At 47.9% G+C, this 17,656-nt stretch overlaps 1 protein-coding gene and 1 pseudogene across 4 annotated transcripts in view; one reads left to right on the top strand and one right to left on the bottom strand.

The window, feature by feature from the left end:
• Positions 1 to 17,656, bottom strand: part of FANCC (FA complementation group C) — a 214,007-nt gene that overhangs the window by 11,286 nt on the left and 185,065 nt on the right. For all 3 annotated transcript variants that reach the window (XM_050762294.1, XM_050762295.1, XM_050762296.1), the window contains 4 exons: positions 14,450 to 14,502; positions 13,075 to 13,174; positions 5,539 to 5,614; positions 2,854 to 2,935 (listed from right to left, as the gene is read on the bottom strand). In XM_050762294.1, the coding sequence (XP_050618251.1) occupies positions 2,854 to 2,935; positions 5,539 to 5,614; positions 13,075 to 13,174; positions 14,450 to 14,502 (311 nt within the window). The remainder of the gene's footprint in view (positions 1 to 2,853; positions 2,936 to 5,538; positions 5,615 to 13,074; positions 13,175 to 14,449; positions 14,503 to 17,656) is intronic.
• On the top strand, positions 9,670 to 12,150 carry LOC126938131 (40S ribosomal protein S26-like; annotated as a pseudogene). Its single transcript, XR_007719957.1, has one exon. The product of XR_007719957.1 is annotated as a 40S ribosomal protein S26-like (transcript).

Raw genomic sequence — 17,656 nt, 5'->3', positions numbered from 1 at the left:
GCTCGAGCGTTTGCCAACGGTTGGCTTAAATTGTACTTTTCCACTGACGTGCAGCCTGCAAGGAATACAATTTAGACTCAGACTGTCCAAACGCCACTTTGCGTCATCACAGGACATGGAAAGGGCCTCTCAGGACCCCTGTGAGGCCTGAGGCCTCTGGACATCGGAGTCTTTAATCCAGGTACCTTCAGTGAGGACAGGCACTGAGGAAGGAAGACACGGCGGAGAAAGAGGTGGAGGGCGGGGCGCAGGCAGAAACATGGGCTGTTCCACTTCTGACAAGACGCAAAGTTTGGGTGGATGTTTCAGCAACTAGGAATTTTTAATGAGCTGCTGTCATCGTGTGTGCGTCAATGCCAGAAAGTTAAAGTGTTTGCGAGGCTATCCCCTCGCCACACTGGCAAATGGAAGCTGCAGTACTTGTTTTAGGGTAGAATCCGCTCGAGGTAAGGGCCACGAATTGTGTGCAGTGCCAGCCTCCGCAGGTGAACATTCCCCTTGGAGAGGATGGAACAGACCGGCCTGAGATCTCGTTAGATGAGAACTTTCCTTCTGGACTGGGGCAGCGGCTGCGACAGGAGCGTTCCTGGCCCCTTTGCTGGATCTGCCTCCATGTTCCTCTGCCTGGCCTGTGGAATTCCCAAGCTCTAAATACCGTCTTCGCCTCCCTGGTCACTGCCCCAGTCCTTCCTGAGAACCAGTGGTTAAATGTTCTACATTTGAGCAACAGAGACAAAAAGACGGGAGGGTGGAGTACTGGTCTTACTCCCTCTTTCCCAGGACACAGAGCTGATGCTCTGCCGGCCACGCTGGCTGTGGGCTGGGTTAGGCTGTGTCAGAGTGAGGAGGGGACTCCGCCATGCCTCTTCCCTGCAGGCACCACATCAGGGTAGACAGACGCACGGAGCAGTGGGCTCCCTCGTGCTCCCCAGGTTGGCAGCGTGCCTGGATCAGGACCAGAGACCAGCCTCGTCCTTCCCTCTGTCTTCCACCAGTAGCTGAATGCACAAGGCGTCCCATGTGGCCACCTGAAAGGTGTCTCAGGGCCCCAAGGTCCGGGTTGAGGTGGGAGCCCCAGGAGGTCTAAGTCCTGCCCTGTAGCACCACATGCATCCTTTCTGGTGGCTGTTATTCCAGTCTCCACGCATTTTGACATCACACATTCTGAGTGATGGCGGAGAGGGTGGGCAGGGAGAAGAGAAAAACACCCAGGGCACCGCATTTCTCAATCACAGGGTGGCCTGCTTATGCCACCTCCATCTACTTCCCTGTCCCCGAGTTAAGATTCTTCAAGGTCCAGCTCTGTGTAATGCCAGGACAACCAGGGAGCGGGTGTGTGGGGCCGACTGGCCACTGCAGGCTATTCACGCAGCCAGCCGTGGAGCCCCCTGGCTGCAGGCCTTTCTCTCTGGTCTCTGTCAGTGAGAAGCACGGTGAGGAAGGAGTGAGCAGCTGGCACCTGAGCCATCAATCGCAGAGACGATGTCACCCATCGTCTGTGTCAACTTGGTGTGAGATTACAGAGAACTCCAGGAGTGAAAAGTGGCAAAAGGAACAAATAAGATAGTCTTAGTAGGCTAGCAGGGACAATGAATAAAATTATACTCTAAAAGAAAGGGAGTTAAGAGGAAGCCAAAGAGTGTTATGATACAAGGAATTCAGCAAGGCATAAATGTGAATGCTTTCAGGGAAATCACACACGTAAGACGGTACGTAACACTACTGTTAGAAATTAACAGGCTGGGCACGGCAGGCCACACGGGTAATCCCAGCACGATGGGAGGTCAAGGCAGGGGATTACTTGAGCCCACGAATTTGAGTCAATACAGCGAGACCTCTACAATTTTTTTTTTTTTTTTTTTTTTGGAGACAGAGTCTCGCTCTGTCACCCAGGCTGGAGTGCAGTGGCGTGATCTCGGCTCACTGCAAGCTCTGCTTCTCCAGTTCACGCCATTCTTCTGCCTCAGCTCCTGCCTCAGCCTTCTGAGTGCTGGGACTACAGGCGCCCGCCACCACACCCAGCTACTTTTTTTTGTATTTTTAGTAGAGACAGGGTTAGCCAGGATGGTCTCAATCTCCTGACCTCGTGATCCACCCGCCTCGGCCTCCCAAAGTGCTGGGATTACAGGCGTGAGCCACCGCGCCCAGTCACAAAAAAAATTTAAACATTAGCCAGGTGTGGTGGTGTGTGCCTGTAGTCCCAGCTCTCAGGAGCCTGAGTCGGAGGATCGATCACCTAAGCCCAGGAATTTGAGGCTGCAGTGAGATGTGATCATTCCACTGCACTCCAGCCTGGGCCACAGAGCAAGACCTTATCTCTAAAAATTAAAAAAAAAAAAAAAAGAATTTGTTAGAATAGGTTTTCTCATTTTAGAGGTATTTATTACAGAGAAGGAAAACAAGCATTTAACATTCCACCCTACTGTGCAGAAGTTGCAAATCTCCTTCCCTAGAGAGGAAGAGAGAAGACCAAAGGGCGCCCAAACAAACGCCTTTTCCTTCTGAACGGCCAGGGCTTCCCAGCAGGTGGGTGCTGCTTTTTCCAGCGTCTCTTCTCTTCATTGTTATGCCTGTATATTTTGAAATCTAAAATCAGACATTACGTAGAAACGTTTCGATACAGGTGTTCACACACGCATACACGCGCATGCCTGTTCATCCTGACCTGCTCCAAGCCATCTGTGCGGCCATGCGCTTCCTCCACTTCTCACTTCACCATGGTGCTCACCTGTTTGGTGACGGTCCCAGACCAGTAACGCCTTCCTCTGTCCTGTCAGCCCTGCTCAAAGGGCAGATGAGGATCTAGGGAACCCGTGTGTGCAGTAGATTTGGGAGTGATCAGTGTTTGCTCACCCATGAGTCTGGTCTTCAACCGCTTCTCTGAGCAGTTCGGAAATGTGCTTCAGTGTCTGCAGCCAGCGTCCCCGAGGGACATCTGCGGGTGGAGAGAGACACGTCAGAGGGCAAGTGAGGAAATGGCAAGCCGGTGAGGAGCCACCTGCAGGGACGACCTCAGAGTCTTCGGGAGACACCCTTCACTTCTGCTTCACAGAACCCAATACTGTTCGCATGCTCTTCCCAGTCAGTACCTCTCTCTTAAGCAAGATCTGTCCATATTACACAGAGCTGAACCTCAAAGAATCTAATCCCTTTATTTAGCTTTGTGGGGGTTTTTAAGACACAGTATTGCTTTGTCAGAGGCTGGAGTGCAGTGGCACGATCCCGGCTCACTGCAGCCCCAACCTTCTGGGCTCAAGCAATCCTCCTACCTCCGCCTCCCCAGCAGCTGGGACTACAGGGGTGCACCACCATGCCCAGCTATTTTTAAAATTTTTTTGTAGAGATGAGGTTTCATTATGTTTCTCAGACTTGTCTCAAATTCCTGGGCTCAAGTGATCCTCCCCCTTGGCCTCCCAAAGTGCTGGAATTACAGGCATTAATCACCACACTTGGCCTCAAGTACTTTTGAATTCAGGTACATGGAAGTAGCTAGAGATTGCATAAGCAGCCCCTGCTGAGACTGGGAAATGCCGGCTGCGGATGCCTAGGTTTCTTCTTCTCTACCTACCCACTCCTCCACCACTAATGTGTGATTTCAGAATAGAGAGAGACTGTAGTAAAGCAGCCAACAAGGAACTAGGAATAGACGGCCTGACTGCTTTCCTAGGGCTGTGATGAACTCACAATATGATTTCAGGTTTACAGTGGAAAAAAAGGCCAGGAAAGAAAATAAGTGAGCATTATGCAAACAAATGTCTTTTCTTGAGTGAGCTGCTCTGGTTTCACAATCATCCTGTAGTTTTAAACACATCTGAGCAGCACATATCTGCAGTTCTATGCAGCATCTGCAAAAATTTTCACATAGTGATAGATGCTACAATCGAACACACAAGGAAGATAAGGCGAGTGATGGACGAACAGGTGCTACTCCACAAGGCCAGTGCCTCCCTCCTCTGAACCCCCGCGGCCCTTGGAGCACAGCCTTTTGAAGGCATTTTTCGTTTCTTCCTTTTACTAGCTATTTAGACATTTATTTTGCATTTCCTCCACTTGTAGTTCCTACACAGTCAGGGCTTGGAAGTGATCATCTTTTACACCCCTCCCCCGACCTTCACAATGGGCATGAAATAAATTTCTGATGAACAGAAGATCATGCTACTAACAAACACTTCTTCAGTGTGTGACCATCACACTGTTTGCCAAAGTAACACACAGACAGCTGTTCCAGGAACTAGCACCAGAGGTTCCTGCACTTCTGCTTGAAGCCACCTATTTCTATTTGGACATAAATCTACGAGTTACACAAACGGAAAGGTAGAGGGTTGGGCCCATGCCCACGCACCACCTCGCTGTTTGTTTGCTGTTTGTTTGCTATTTCCACACGGAGACGCTAACGACTCCGGTACATTTTCTGGAGCTCACTCGGCGCCCCCTGTCGGCTGACTTCAGGCTTTGCTGGTCTGACCTAAGCTGTAGGGTGGACCCTGGGAGAGTGAATTCCTCATTTTTGTCTTGTTAATAAAGTTTTCCCAAGGGTTTTCATAAAACTGTCACCCAGAGACCCCATCCCCAGCTCCGGCATCTGAGAGGACAGTGTCAGGGGATCACCCTGGGCAAGAACCTACATCTTCTTGAAAAAGGAAGAGGAATTTAGGTTTTGTAAAATGCTCTGAAACTTTGAATCATCTGCATTTCTCAAACAAATCTACTCACTCAAGTCTCAGAAAAAAGGCAGGCCCAAAATAGCATAAAAAGGAAATGTGACTGGCTCGTTCCCTCTGTCTCCTCTCCTGCCATGCTCCAATAAGGCCCCTTTCTGGCTGGCACAGTCTGTGCCCACGTCAGGACTGCCTTCCGTCAGGTTTCAGGCCTCAGAGGGAAAGGGGGCCCTTATTCTGTATTTCTGAAATGTCTCGTAAGCATGAGCTCACAGCCACATTCCTGGATCAATACCAGTCGAATGAAGGCTGGAACCACCACTTCCCCACCCGGATAGCCTTTGGAAGGCTGGCAAAGGGTATCAGGAAAGGCTGCGGATGAAGCACCTTATTGAACTCTCTCAAAATCCTTCCCTTAGCTTGGTTAGGGGGAACCTCCCCTGAATTTCCTCAGCTTCATCCATCATTTTATCTTTTCTTCTGCAACAAGGCTGCACGGAGTAGAAAGAATGAAAAGCAAATGAAGGTACTGTTTTCTTCCGACTCAGCCACGTCTTGGCCTGTTCCTGGCATCTGGCGGACCTGGTTGGCACCAGCAGAGCCTGTGTTATCTGGAGGCAGACTAGCAAGACCTACCAGAGGCCACTGGGGTTGTTTTTTTTTTTCCTTCTTCTTTTGGGAAGTGATCACAACTGGGAAGCCAAGAAGACTCTCATATCAAAATCTACAGAATGTGGGATCCTGGGCGCTCAAAGGATCTTAGAAATAACCAGCTGTGTCTCCCTCATGCTATAGATAAGGGCCTGGTGGGGAGGCCATCGTTTGACAGTGCTCTTCCCAGGAAATCATTCTGATGGGGGCAGAGTCAACCCTAACTCACCTTGAGGGTCTTGCAGCAGCACCATGGCAAGAGATGGAGAAGTGTAAGGAAAGTAGGTCTTGAGTGCAAACCGCAGCTGCCACAGGATGGAAAATCCAAAGAGCATGAACATTAAGATTGAAACGGGGTCAGGAAAATACAAAACTCTGAGTCCTCTGCCCAAAAAGACCCACCAGTACTAACATGGTCAGAACACTTTCTGAAACATTTATTTTTTGAAAAATAAGCTCCCAGTAACCTCATATTTTCCAGAATAATTAACCTTTTAAATCACCTCCTGGGACTTAAGAAAAATAATAAAGTTATGCTCTTGATGTCTTTATGAGTTCTACCTCACATGAACCCAATTATACAAATAAACCTTCTATTTCAGAAAGACTTGTCAGAGCAGTTGTGAGATGTTAGGTATTTCAGCATTTTTTTTTTTTTTTTTGAAACGGAGTTTTGCTCGTTGCCCAGGCTGGAGTGCCATGGCGCGATCTCAGCTCACCGCAACCTCTGGCTCCCGGGTTCAAGTGATTCTCCTGCCTCAGCCTCCCAAGTAGATGGGATTACAGGCATGCGCCACCATGCCAGGCTAATTTTGCATTTTTAGTAGAGATGGGGTTTCTCCATGTTGGTCAGGCTGGTCTTGAACTCCCGACCTCAGGTGATCTGCCCGCCTCGGCCTCCCAAAGTACTGGGATTACAGGCGTGAGCCACAGCGCCCGGCCTGTTTTTGTTTTTTTTATTTAGATGGAGTCTCGTTCTGTTGCCCAGGCTGGAGTAAAGAGGCACAATCTCAGCTCACTACAACCTCCACCTCCTGGGTCCAAATGATTCTCCTGCCTCAGCCTCCTGAGTAGCTGGGATTACAGGCACGCGCCACCATGCCAGGCTAATTTTTGTATTTTTAGTAGAGATGGAGTTGCACCATCTCTACTAATTTTGCATTTTTAGTAGAGATGGGGTTTCTCCATGTTGGTCAGGCTGGTCTTGAACTCCCGACCTCAGGTGACCCGCCCGCCTCGGCCTCCCAAAGTGCTGAGGTTACAGGCGTCAGCCACTGGGCCGGCTCAGCGTGGTTTTTAAAATCACAACAAAAGCATAAAACAATTGTGCTCACTTTTCGAGGGTCAAAGAGCTCCAGCTATCCACACCCTCAAGAGGCACAGCTTTTTAAAACATTGAGGTAAAATCTATAAAGCATGGAGTGCAAAGGCTTTAAGTATATGAGGTTTTGGTAAACGAACAAATCCACGTGACCGCCACCCCCGTGAAGACACCATTTCTATCACGCCAAGAAGACCTCTTCCAGCTCTTAACAATCGTTCCCTCCACCCCACCCTGGCAACCAATATTTTGATTTTGACAAGAGAGATTAAATTTGCTTATTCTTGAATTTTGTGTAAAGGGAACATAAAGTATGTTTTCTTTTGTGTCTGGCTTCTTGGGCTCAACATGTTTTTTTAAAGATTAAACCATGTTATTGTGTGCGAGTAGATCATTCTGTTCTTATTGCTCAGAAGTAGTCTGAATGGTATGAATATGCCATAGGCTGTTTGGCCATTCTCCTCTTGATGTGCTGCTTCAAGTTTGGGCTGCTTCCAGTTGAGGGCTATCATGAATAAAGCTGTAGTTCACATGCATACATATGTCTTTTTGTGGACATGTGTTTCTGTTTCTCCTGGGCACACCATTGGAATGGAATTGCTGGGTCACAGATAGATGCTTGTTTAACGTCGTAAGGCCATATGGTTTTCCAGTGTTGTGCCATCTCACTCCCACCAGCAATGTGTGTGAACTCCAGGTGCTCCACGTGCACCCAGCATTTGGTGCTGTCAGTCTTACTAATTTCATCCATTCTAATGGCTAGGGAACATAACCCCATGTATGCTTGCTTTCCTACCTGTTTCACTCTGCACTTTCCTGATGGCAAATGATGCCGAACAATTTTCATGTGCTTACTGCCAATTTGCATATCTTTTTTGAAAGTGTATATTCAAGCCTTTTGTCCATTTTCGAAACTGGTTTCTTAGGCAGTTGTAAGAGATCTTCATATATTCTGGACACATGTCCTCTGTTGTATACATGTATTACAAATATTTTCTCCTAGCTAACAGCTTGCTTTTTCAGTTTCTTCTTCTTCTTCTTCTTTTTTTTTAATTTATTGAGATGGAGTCTTGCTCTGTTGCCAGGCTGGAGTGCAGTAGTGTGATCTTGGCTCCCTGCAACCTCCACCTTCCGGGTTCAAGCGATTCTCCTGCCCCAGCCTCCCAAGTAGCTAGGACTGAAGGCACATGCCACTACCCCCGGCTAATTTTTGTATTTTTAGTAGAGACGGGGTTTCACCATGTTGATCAGGATGGTCTTGATCTCTTGACCTTGTGATCCACCCACCTCAGCCTCGCAAAGTGCTAGGATTACAGGCATGAGCCACCTTGCCTGGCCTGCTTTTTCAGTTTCTTAATGATAGCTACCAAAGCATATAAATTTTAAATTCTTTTCTTATTTTTTGAGATATGGTTTCACTCTGTTGCCCAAGCTGGAGTGCAGTGGCATGATCATAAGCCTTGATCTCCCAGGCTCAAGTGATCCTCCCACCTCAGCCTCCCGAGTAGCTAGGACACAGGTGTGTGCCACCACGCTCAGTGAAATTTTGTATTTTTTGTAGAAAAGGGGTCTTACTTTGTTGCCCAGGCTGGTCTCCATCTCCCGGGCTCAAAAGATCCTCCTGCCTTGGGGCTCCCAACGTGCTGGGATTCCGGGCGTGAGCTATGCCCCCAGCCTAGAAGTTTTAAATTTTGATGAGGTCTAATTTATCCATTTTTCTCCTATGGTTAGTGCTTCTGAGAAATCTTGGATCACCTCATGGTCAAACAGATACATTCTCCTACGCTCTCTCTAGGGGCTTTATCTTTCTAACATTTCTGTTGAAGCCCATGATCCTCTCCAATTAACTGTTGTGTGCTGTATAAGGTAATGGTTGAGGCTCATTTTTCTACATAGGGACATCCAGTTATTCCAGCATCATTTGTTGAAAACATTCCTTTCCCCATTGAATTGTCTTGGCGTCTCTGTCAAAAATCGATTGGCCACATATGCATGGTCTGTATCTGGACTCAATGCTGATCTACGGTTGTCTTTTTGCCAATACCTCACTGTCTTGATTACAATAACTTTTAAAATTTTTTTTTTTTTTTTTTTTTCATTTTAAGACAGGGTCTCGCCCTGTCATCCAGGCTGGAGTGCAGTGGCGTGATCATGGCTCACTGCAGCCTCCACCTTCTGGGCTCAAGCAATCCTCCCACCTCATCCTCTCGAGTAGCTGGGACTACAGGCATGCATCGCCAGGCCCAGCTAATTTTTTATTTTTATTTTTTTGCAGAGACTGGGGTCTCACTATGTTGCCCAGGCTGGTCTTGAACTCCTGGACTCGAGCAATCCTCCCACCTTGGCCTCCCAAAGTGCTGGGATCACAGGCATGAGCCACCGTGTCCAGCCAGGTCTTCGGTTTTTTGTTCAGTCTGACATTTCTGCCTTTTTACTAGAATATTTAACTTCCATTTAATGGCTGAAATTAATGTCATTCGTGGTAGTTCTGGGTTTAGGTCTACCTTTTGACATTGGTTTTCTTTTTCCCCCTCAATTTTTTTTTGTTCCTTTGGCAGTTTACATTTCTATTTTTTGGCACCTTAATTGGATCCGATTGTGCTAAGTTCTGGCCCTCCCTGGCCCCACACCCGCTCCCAACCTCACATGAGGGCAGCTGCGGGGGGCGGTGAGGGGGGCAGGAGACCTCTCAGAGTGGTGTCCCTTTAAAGCGCTGGTGGCCTCCAGTCTCCGTCCACTTTCTCAGGTGCTCTGTATGCCTTCAAATAGATTTAAAAAAATACTTTGCCTGGAGTTTATCATTTTTATCTCTGGGAGATTTAATCCAGCTCATGAGCAGATGCTGTCATGGCTGCAACCAGAAACTGAGCTGACTGGCTGTACTGAGCCACAGTGCAGGCTTCGGATAAGTGGCTTATCACACCCACCTCGATTTCTGCCTACTGTCTGACAGGGCATCATGACGGAGCTGACCGTGTCCTCCACACGGAACGGGGCGAGAGCAAAGCGTAACAAGAGACAGAATCACCGACGTGATGGGTGAGAATGTGGATTTACGGGATCACTCATGAACCGTTGCAGGAAGTGCAAATGGGCACCAACACTTCTGAAATGAGTCTGGCAGGATCTATGAAAGCTGAACCTCTGCATACTGAATACACTTCCACTCCTAAATACCTATCCCAGAGTGTCCACAGCAACATGGCGGGATCTACGAAAGCTGAACCTCTGCATACTGAACACACTTCCACTCCTAAGTACCTACCCCAGAGTGTCCACAGCAACATCGTTTGTAATAAAACACAAAACCTGGAAGCATCCCCAGTGCCTCCCAGCAGCAGGATGGCTGTACCGCCACACGTTTTCACATGGACTGTGCATAACAACACTTCCCCACAGCCACACATGGCAACGTCAAGCAGTCTTTGCTGAGTGGAAAAGGAAGTCTCAAAAGACTGCACACAGTATGCTGCTCCTGTTTGTTTTATAAAGTGCAAAACAACCGAAACTAAACAAAACATTGTTTACGCAGTCATATATATGTGATCAAACTACCTTTAGAAAGAGCAAAGGAATAATAAACATAAAATTCAAACCAGAGGTTACCTGGAGGGAGAGAGGCAAGGAGGAGTATGTGTATAGACACGTATTCAGATGATTAGATACCAGGTTTACAGATACTCATTTTACTAAGAAAGAATTAATGAATAAACCACAGAGAGAAAAGAGGGTCATGCATCTACCAAATATGACATGAGGGGTTTTGATTAGCTAAAAATGGACACTCAAGAAGGCAGAGGGTCAACAGATGCGGACGGCCATCAGTTAAAAAGGCAGGCATGCAGAAACAGCTCCAGCAAGAGAAATAAACTAACAGATACCTATGCAGGCATCGGCAAAACGAAGAGACTTTGCTCTCCTTTGTTGAGCTGAAGGTGAGGGTGGTGAATTCCTGTTTGCTTTCGGATCCCTGCCCTGCCTCACACCAGGACCCCACGTGTGGTCCCACGTCCTTAGATACGTATGCCTGGTCAGGGCACTGTTCTCAATTAAAAGCAACTGCAACATCAGTCCCAATCCATAGTGGCCACGGCCAAATCAGAGGCTGAGGGTGAAGCCAAGAAGAAAAACAGGCGTGAGCTAAGCCTAAAGAGCACGGTGGCGTTCCTCCGCGGCCGCTGCTCCAACCCAGGTGTGCTCCGCGAGGCCGAGGTGAGACTCCCTAGAGGCCCGTTCCTAATGGGGACTATAAAGACATTGACAGTTAGGTTTAAAATAACCGTGAGGACCAGCCGTGCCTTCCAGCTGAGCCGCCTCCAAAACTCTAGGTGGGACCACGGAGAGCGCAGCTTGCTACAGCCCAGCTAACTTCTCCAGGGAAATTGAGGGTGGGAAAAAATAAATCACAGATATTTATTGTTGGCCAGGCACAGTGGCTCAAGCCTGGAATCCCAGCACCTTGGGAGGCCAAGGTGGGAGGATCCCTTGAACCCAGGGGTTCGAGACCAGCCTGGGTAACAGAGAGACTCCATTTCCACAAAAAAAATTTTAAAAATTAGCTCAGCGTGGTGGCTTGAACCTGTGGCCCCAACTACTCAGGAGGCTACGGTGGAAGGATAGTTTGAGCCCAGGAAGCCGAAGGCTGCAGTGAGCCATGATCACACCACTGCACTCCAGCCTGGGTGACAGAGTGAGAGCCTGTCTCAAAGAATAAAATAAATATATATTGTTGTTATAAAAAGCAGAAACAGGCTGGGTGTGGTGGCTCACACCTGTAATCCCAGCACTTCGGGAGGCCAAGGTGGGAAGACTGTTTGAGCCCCGGAGTTTGAGACCAGCCTGGGCAACATGGTAAAACCCCATCTCTAATAAAAATGCAAAAATGAGTGCTCCCTCCAGTCCGTGCCTCCAATATGACAAAGAAAAGAAGGAACAACGGTCGTGCCAAAAAGGGCCGCGGCCACGTGCAGCCTATTTGCTGCACGAACTGTGCCCGATGTGTGCCCAAGGACAAGGCCATTAAGCAATTCGTCATTGGAAACATAGTGGAGGCCGCAGCGGTCAGGGGCGTTTCTGAAGCAGGTGTCTTCGATGCCTACGCACCTCCCAAGCTGTGCGTGAAGCTGCAGCACCGAGTCGTGCAATTCACAGCAAAGTAGTCAGGAATCGATCTCATGAAGCCCACAAGGACCGAACACCCCTACCCCGATTTAGACCTGCGGGTGCTGTCCCACGTCCCCCACCAAAGCCCACGTAAGGAGCTGAGTCCTTAAGGACTGAAGACGGACTATTCTCTGGAGAAAAATAAAATGGAAATTGCACTTAATAAAAAAATACAAAAAGTAGCCATGTGTGGTGGCATGCACCTGTGGTCCCAGCTACTCGCGGGGGCTAAAGTGTGAGGATCACCTGAGTGTGGGGGGTTGAGACTGCGGTGAGCTGAGATCACATCACTGCACTCCAGCCTGGGTGACAGAGTGAAACCTTGTCTCAAAAAAAAAAAAAAAGAAAAAGTAGAAATATCAGCTAAAACCTAAGAGATCTGTTTGACATTGACGAGGGTGTGATCCGGTGGAGCCAAGCACTGTAGCTCTGCTCTCAGAAGTCAAACTGCAGAGAGCTTCACAGGGGCCGTGACATACTCCACAGATGAGATGCGCTGGACCAGCACCGCTCTCGACAGGCAATATGTCCCATAAACATTACTTCTGTGGCTGTTAGAAATCAAGGCCAAATAAAATGCTGAAAGGTGAAAGCTCTCTGGTAGCAAAGGTTGCTGTTTCACGAGGTCACTCTAATTGGTCAGTGACCCTTGGCAGCTGTTGCCCAGCCTCTGCTGCTGGGGACCTGGAGCACAATCTTCTGCAGGGTTCGGGCCTGGCCTTTGGTTTACTGACTGTGCCTAACACACACCTCCTGCTCACTGCCCTTCCTCGCTCCTCCTCTAGTTAGTCAAGCCTTTCCCAGTCACTCTTACCACCTCCTTTCCTGGAATCCAATTCACATTTGGGTCTCTGATAAGAATAAAGATGCAAATAATGAAGAATGTCCAGGACTGCTTTGCAATAAACGCCCTTTCCTATTCAGTGCATGCCATACGGACCCCAGGACGCCTCCTGCGGACCTGGGAGGCTCAGATGCAGCCAGAGGGCAGTGTCCCGCTCGGCAGACAGTGCACAGCACAGGGCCACGCATGCTGGCTCGACAGAGTTCTCAGATACAACAGTAGACAGATGCCTGTGGGTACCAGGGCACGGGACAGACAGATCTTGATTTGTGTTAAGTTAAAATGGTTTAACCTTTGTTGGGGGACTCATTAGGAACCTTTCTTTGTGAGCAAAACAGTCCATCAGAATTACTGAAAATAAAGTGCTCTTGTCCAAAATACTCCCAACAGCCTCTTATTCTTTGGGATGAACAAGTAATAGATGCAATATAACAAACCTGCTTGTTTTCTTTCTCCAGAGCTTCTAGGAAGCACTGCGTAAACACTTGAATAGTGGCTATGATTTCCGGGGCCCCATCGGTTTCCAGGAGTGCACACCTGAACAATGCAAAGTCAGATCAGAACACGTTTAACAAGTAATCCGGCAAACATAAAAACCTGTACTGTATAAGGGAAGAGTGGGAACACTTTTTTTGTGCCATAAGCTTCAGCAGTATCTCAACTCATCAGATTTCAGTCCTTGTGGGAAAGCAGGATAAAACTGTTGCTCCCTTTTGTAAATATTTTCTTTAAAATTGCAATGTGTAGAGCTCTCTTTCTTGGTTCTTAAATTATTAAGCAATGCAAATGCCTTCCATACAGGCTTGCATACTCTGTACAAATATTTTTGTATTGTATGCCTGGACACGCAACGTCAATATTTTGCTTTCACAAGTGGAGAAATGGCTTGGTCCATCCACCCAGCAAAGTAGGAAAAGAATCTGTGTGTACCTGTACCTGGTTTGGTTTCCGTGCATTTTCATACAATTAATTTTTCTTTATGTTTGTTTAAGCAAAAAAAAAAAAAAAAAACCCTCAAATTTTGCTAGCTTTAAACCCTAAACAGTCATTACTGTAAAAATTCCTTTCCCCAAAGTCTGCAGTCTGCCCTGCAGCCTCTGCTGCTGTGTAGTAGGTGGGAGGGACTAGAGAGAGAGCTGATACGGGTTCCCCTGGAAGAGGGGCTGGGACACTCCAGGTTGACAAGCTCCCCAGCTGGGTCCAGTCTTAGTACTCCATGGTTAAAACTCCCACTAACTGCCAGCCACAGCTCAGCTTCATGGCTACGAGCTCCTCGTCTCTTGTCGTCTGTAAATCTAACGCATTTTCCAAGAAGTACTCGTATTTTCAAAATAAACATTCAATGTGTTGTAAGAGAACATGCAAGGTGTATTTTGCCCCACAGAAGAGCTCTGTTAAGAATGACTATTTATTTATTTTTCTTGGCTTTCTTTAGCTTTAAAGTCTTTTAAAAAGATTGGTCAGCCCTCACGTGGTGAAGGGAGCATATTACTACCCTTTATTCTGAGCTGAGAAAAATCCTACATGAATATTTCATGATATTAATATCTAACTCAATTCTGTGTTTCTATTATTAGAATCTTTAAAGGCTAAAGAAAAGAAAGTTATCTTAATTCTTAGGCGCTGGCCTTTGAATTTACACTGATTTTTTAGTTTTTACCTCTAATTACCACAAAGCTCAGAGGAATAGGAGGGAATCAGAAACTCTATTTCCCTGTGGTACAGCCAGAGACTACCACAGCATTTTCTTTTCGTGTTTGGAAATGGAACCTTTTTCGCATCAATTACTAGAAGAAACAGTGTAACATTTACCTGAACATCTCATCAACAACCCGGAATATGGCAGGGTGGCAGGCTGCTTGAGGCTGTAAAAGGAGACCAGGAGAAGGTGAAATATCACAGCCACTTTCTCAGAAACTTGCTATTACCAGCCCCAGGAGTTATCGGGAACTGCTCATGTCCAGAACACTGGCATATTCCTTTTGGTTAGAAAACAGAAGCACTGCTGGACTGAAAACAGCCCCCACACAAGTGCAGACGGCGGTCTCCTGGGCAGGGGTACAGGCTTCCTGTATATTCCTCTGTATACTCCTGTATGTCCCACGTTTTCTACAAAAGCTCAGGCGATCCGTAATACAGGATCAGTAGGTACTACGGAAACTTACACATCCTCTGCCCGCATGCGGGGGCTGCCTGTGCCACCTCCTCAAACGGCTCCCGTGCTCCAGGTCGGGCCGTGCCTGCAGCCTGCGCCTTCCTGCGAATTCGGTCACGGGTACACGGTAATGCGGAATTACTGGCAAACCAGCGACCACCACGCTGGACTCAATCACATCGCATCTTAGTGCACTGAACAGCTTACGTGATTTAAGACGAAAAGCGGGTTCGTGAAGAAGAAGAAAAGGCATCTAACTTCTCTAACTTCCCCTTGATGTTCCGGCCGTGGGTTCCGATCACTGGTCTGCGGAAGCCCCGGGAGCTGGGGGCAGCTCCCCCGGCCCAATCCCCGGTTCCCTATGGTTCCGGCCAGAGCTCAAAGTAGGAGACGATGCCCGATGCAAACGCCCATTTGTGTTCCAAAACAGGCCCTTTATAGCAGGGTCCGTGATGTTTCTGGCACCACAGCGGCTTCGTGGAAGGCGCGTGTCCGCAGACGCGGCGGGGAGACGGTTCCACGGAGCGGCCGCCCTCAGACCCGGGGATTCCGCGCATGCGCAGTCACCGCGGGGCGGCTCCGACGCGCAGGTGGATCGGGGCTCCCGGAAATTCAGTCACGCTGCACGTGCTATGACCATAGCTTCGGGAAACGCTGTTCGCAGGCCCCATCCGCCCCATCCGCCCCATCCGCAAGAAAAGAGGCGGCTTTGCTCCGCCCCGTGCCCCGGCGCACACTGAGGCAGCTCCGCCCTCCCCGCGGCCGCCCGCGGACACCGAGCCCGCGCCCTCTAGCGGCCACCCGCCAGCACTGCCGGCCCCGCCGGGCTCCAGGCAGCAGCTCCGCCCCTTGTCCAGGACAGGATAATCGCCTTTTAATTATCTCAGGATTTCTAATTTGCAAGTTAAAACGTCCTACTCTTTAAATAATCTATGCTCCCTCCTCCTTCACTGATGTGCATTTTTATCTAAAAGGAACTTGAAACTCTTACAGATAAATTCATTATCTATGCAAGAAAATAATTTGGCAGGACCACGGTTGGAGAGAGAAGAGGCAGGTTATTTCGTGGCTTTGAACTCAGGCATGTCAGTGAATCTCCTGCTGCCCAGTCTCACTGTAAATAACAACAGTTATTAAGAGGTCACTGGATATAAGCACGGAAAACATAAACGTTTCTATGCATTCATAACGAAAAAAATAAAACAAGGGGAAAGCAACTGTATGTCTTGAAGAAACGTGATTCATCGAAGTTTGCCAGAGCAATTTTCAAAGTTTGCACGACAACATGCCTATTGAATAAGAGTGTTTAAGATCAAATAGCACTCTTTGGTGCCCACAGGCAGACAGACAAGAAAGAGCCTGGAAATGCATTGATAAGATCAAACTTGAAAATGGCAAAACTGAATTTCTTTTTTCTAAATAGTCAAACTATCCCAGAGCCATTCTATAGGTCTGATGATAGTAGAGAATCATTCCATACTAATTATAGTGATTTCCAAACAGCAAAGAAAATGATGATCAGATGTGTAGATTAGGGCTACCATGAAAACCACTGGGGCAGCAAGGAAGACAGTTCTACCCCGTTCGTCGAAGAGAGTGAGAGCTTGGATGTGCTCTTCTGCTGTGAGCTGTTTTCTAGCAAAAGCGCTCCGACCGATGTTTTAAATGTTTGCTGGCTGTGTGGAATCTGCTTGTTCTTTCCCATACAGATGGACTCTCCTCTTAGATTTCTTTCTTTCCAAATATTTCAGACCCTTGGCTACTCTCAGCCTGCTTCCACAACCCATTTTGGCTTTTAAAACAGATAAAAGACCAGGAGGCAGGGGAACCTGCGGAAACAGCAACGGCAGAGATTTTGATTTGAAAACCAGTCTCCTTGCCACCCCACAGCTATGAACAGCTCCTTCTCATCTGCACCCCTCACCGATGGCTTTTAAAATGAGACTCTTTATACTTTCTGAGCACATAATTTCAGGGTCAGTGAGTCCCCTCATGAGGACTGGAGTACTACAGGTCAGGCATGTGTCCCAGCGACATCAAATCACAAAAGCAATCTTAAGCTGCTTTTCTTATCAAGATAATCTTCCAAATAGAATTAAGGTTTTAATACACGCTTCTTTGGAAGCCGAAGTATCTTCCCCCCTAAATGTCTGTAGCCTCCTCTAAGTGATGACGCAGGCGTCTAACCTCTGTGAATCCTGTTTTATGTGTAGGGTGGGGCACTCCGGTAACACACCAGAGGTCACGCTGCAGCCCAGGGCTCCAAAGCCCCATGACCGGGGCCATTATCTTTTCTATAAAAGCGAGGAAAGAAAATAAACCTTTTGTGGTTTCCATCTGTTTGTTTTTCTCCATCCTACCAAAATCTGTTCCTTCTCAAGCTCTCTCTTCTCCATCTGGCCTAACGATTTCCACGGACAGATCATTTCAACTCGAGGGGAGCTATGTCAGCAGGAAGACTTCAATAACACGAGTCTCGTCCTTCCCTATTTCCCCTAGTCTTTTCACTGAATGCCCAGGATGACGAGGGGGCAACGATGGAGAGCTCTGGGTTCTGCCTTCCTTCTCCTATAGACCCGACTGTTCTGCTGGGTGTGCATCCCCTTGGGCTAATGAGTGCTTTCCCTCTCATCTCCCCTCACGGCTACCCCAAACTGCATCATCTCCCCTCCACCTAGAAAAATGCCCATCTTCATCCCTCAAAACACAAAGGAAGACAAAGTCAACATGGAGTCGATACACAATCACCACGGTCTCAATGCCTGTTTTGGAGGACAGCATGGAGTTGATACACAATCACCACGGTCTCAATGCCTGTTTTGGAGGACAGCATGGAGTTGATACACAATCACCACGGTCTCAAT

This window comes from Macaca thibetana, chromosome 15 (genome assembly GCF_024542745.1).
Source record: "Macaca thibetana thibetana isolate TM-01 chromosome 15, ASM2454274v1, whole genome shotgun sequence".
Lineage (NCBI taxonomy): Eukaryota > Metazoa > Chordata > Mammalia > Primates > Cercopithecidae > Macaca > Macaca thibetana.
The sequence above is the reverse complement of the archived record's forward strand: the minus strand, read 5'-3'. Positions and strand labels throughout refer to the sequence as shown.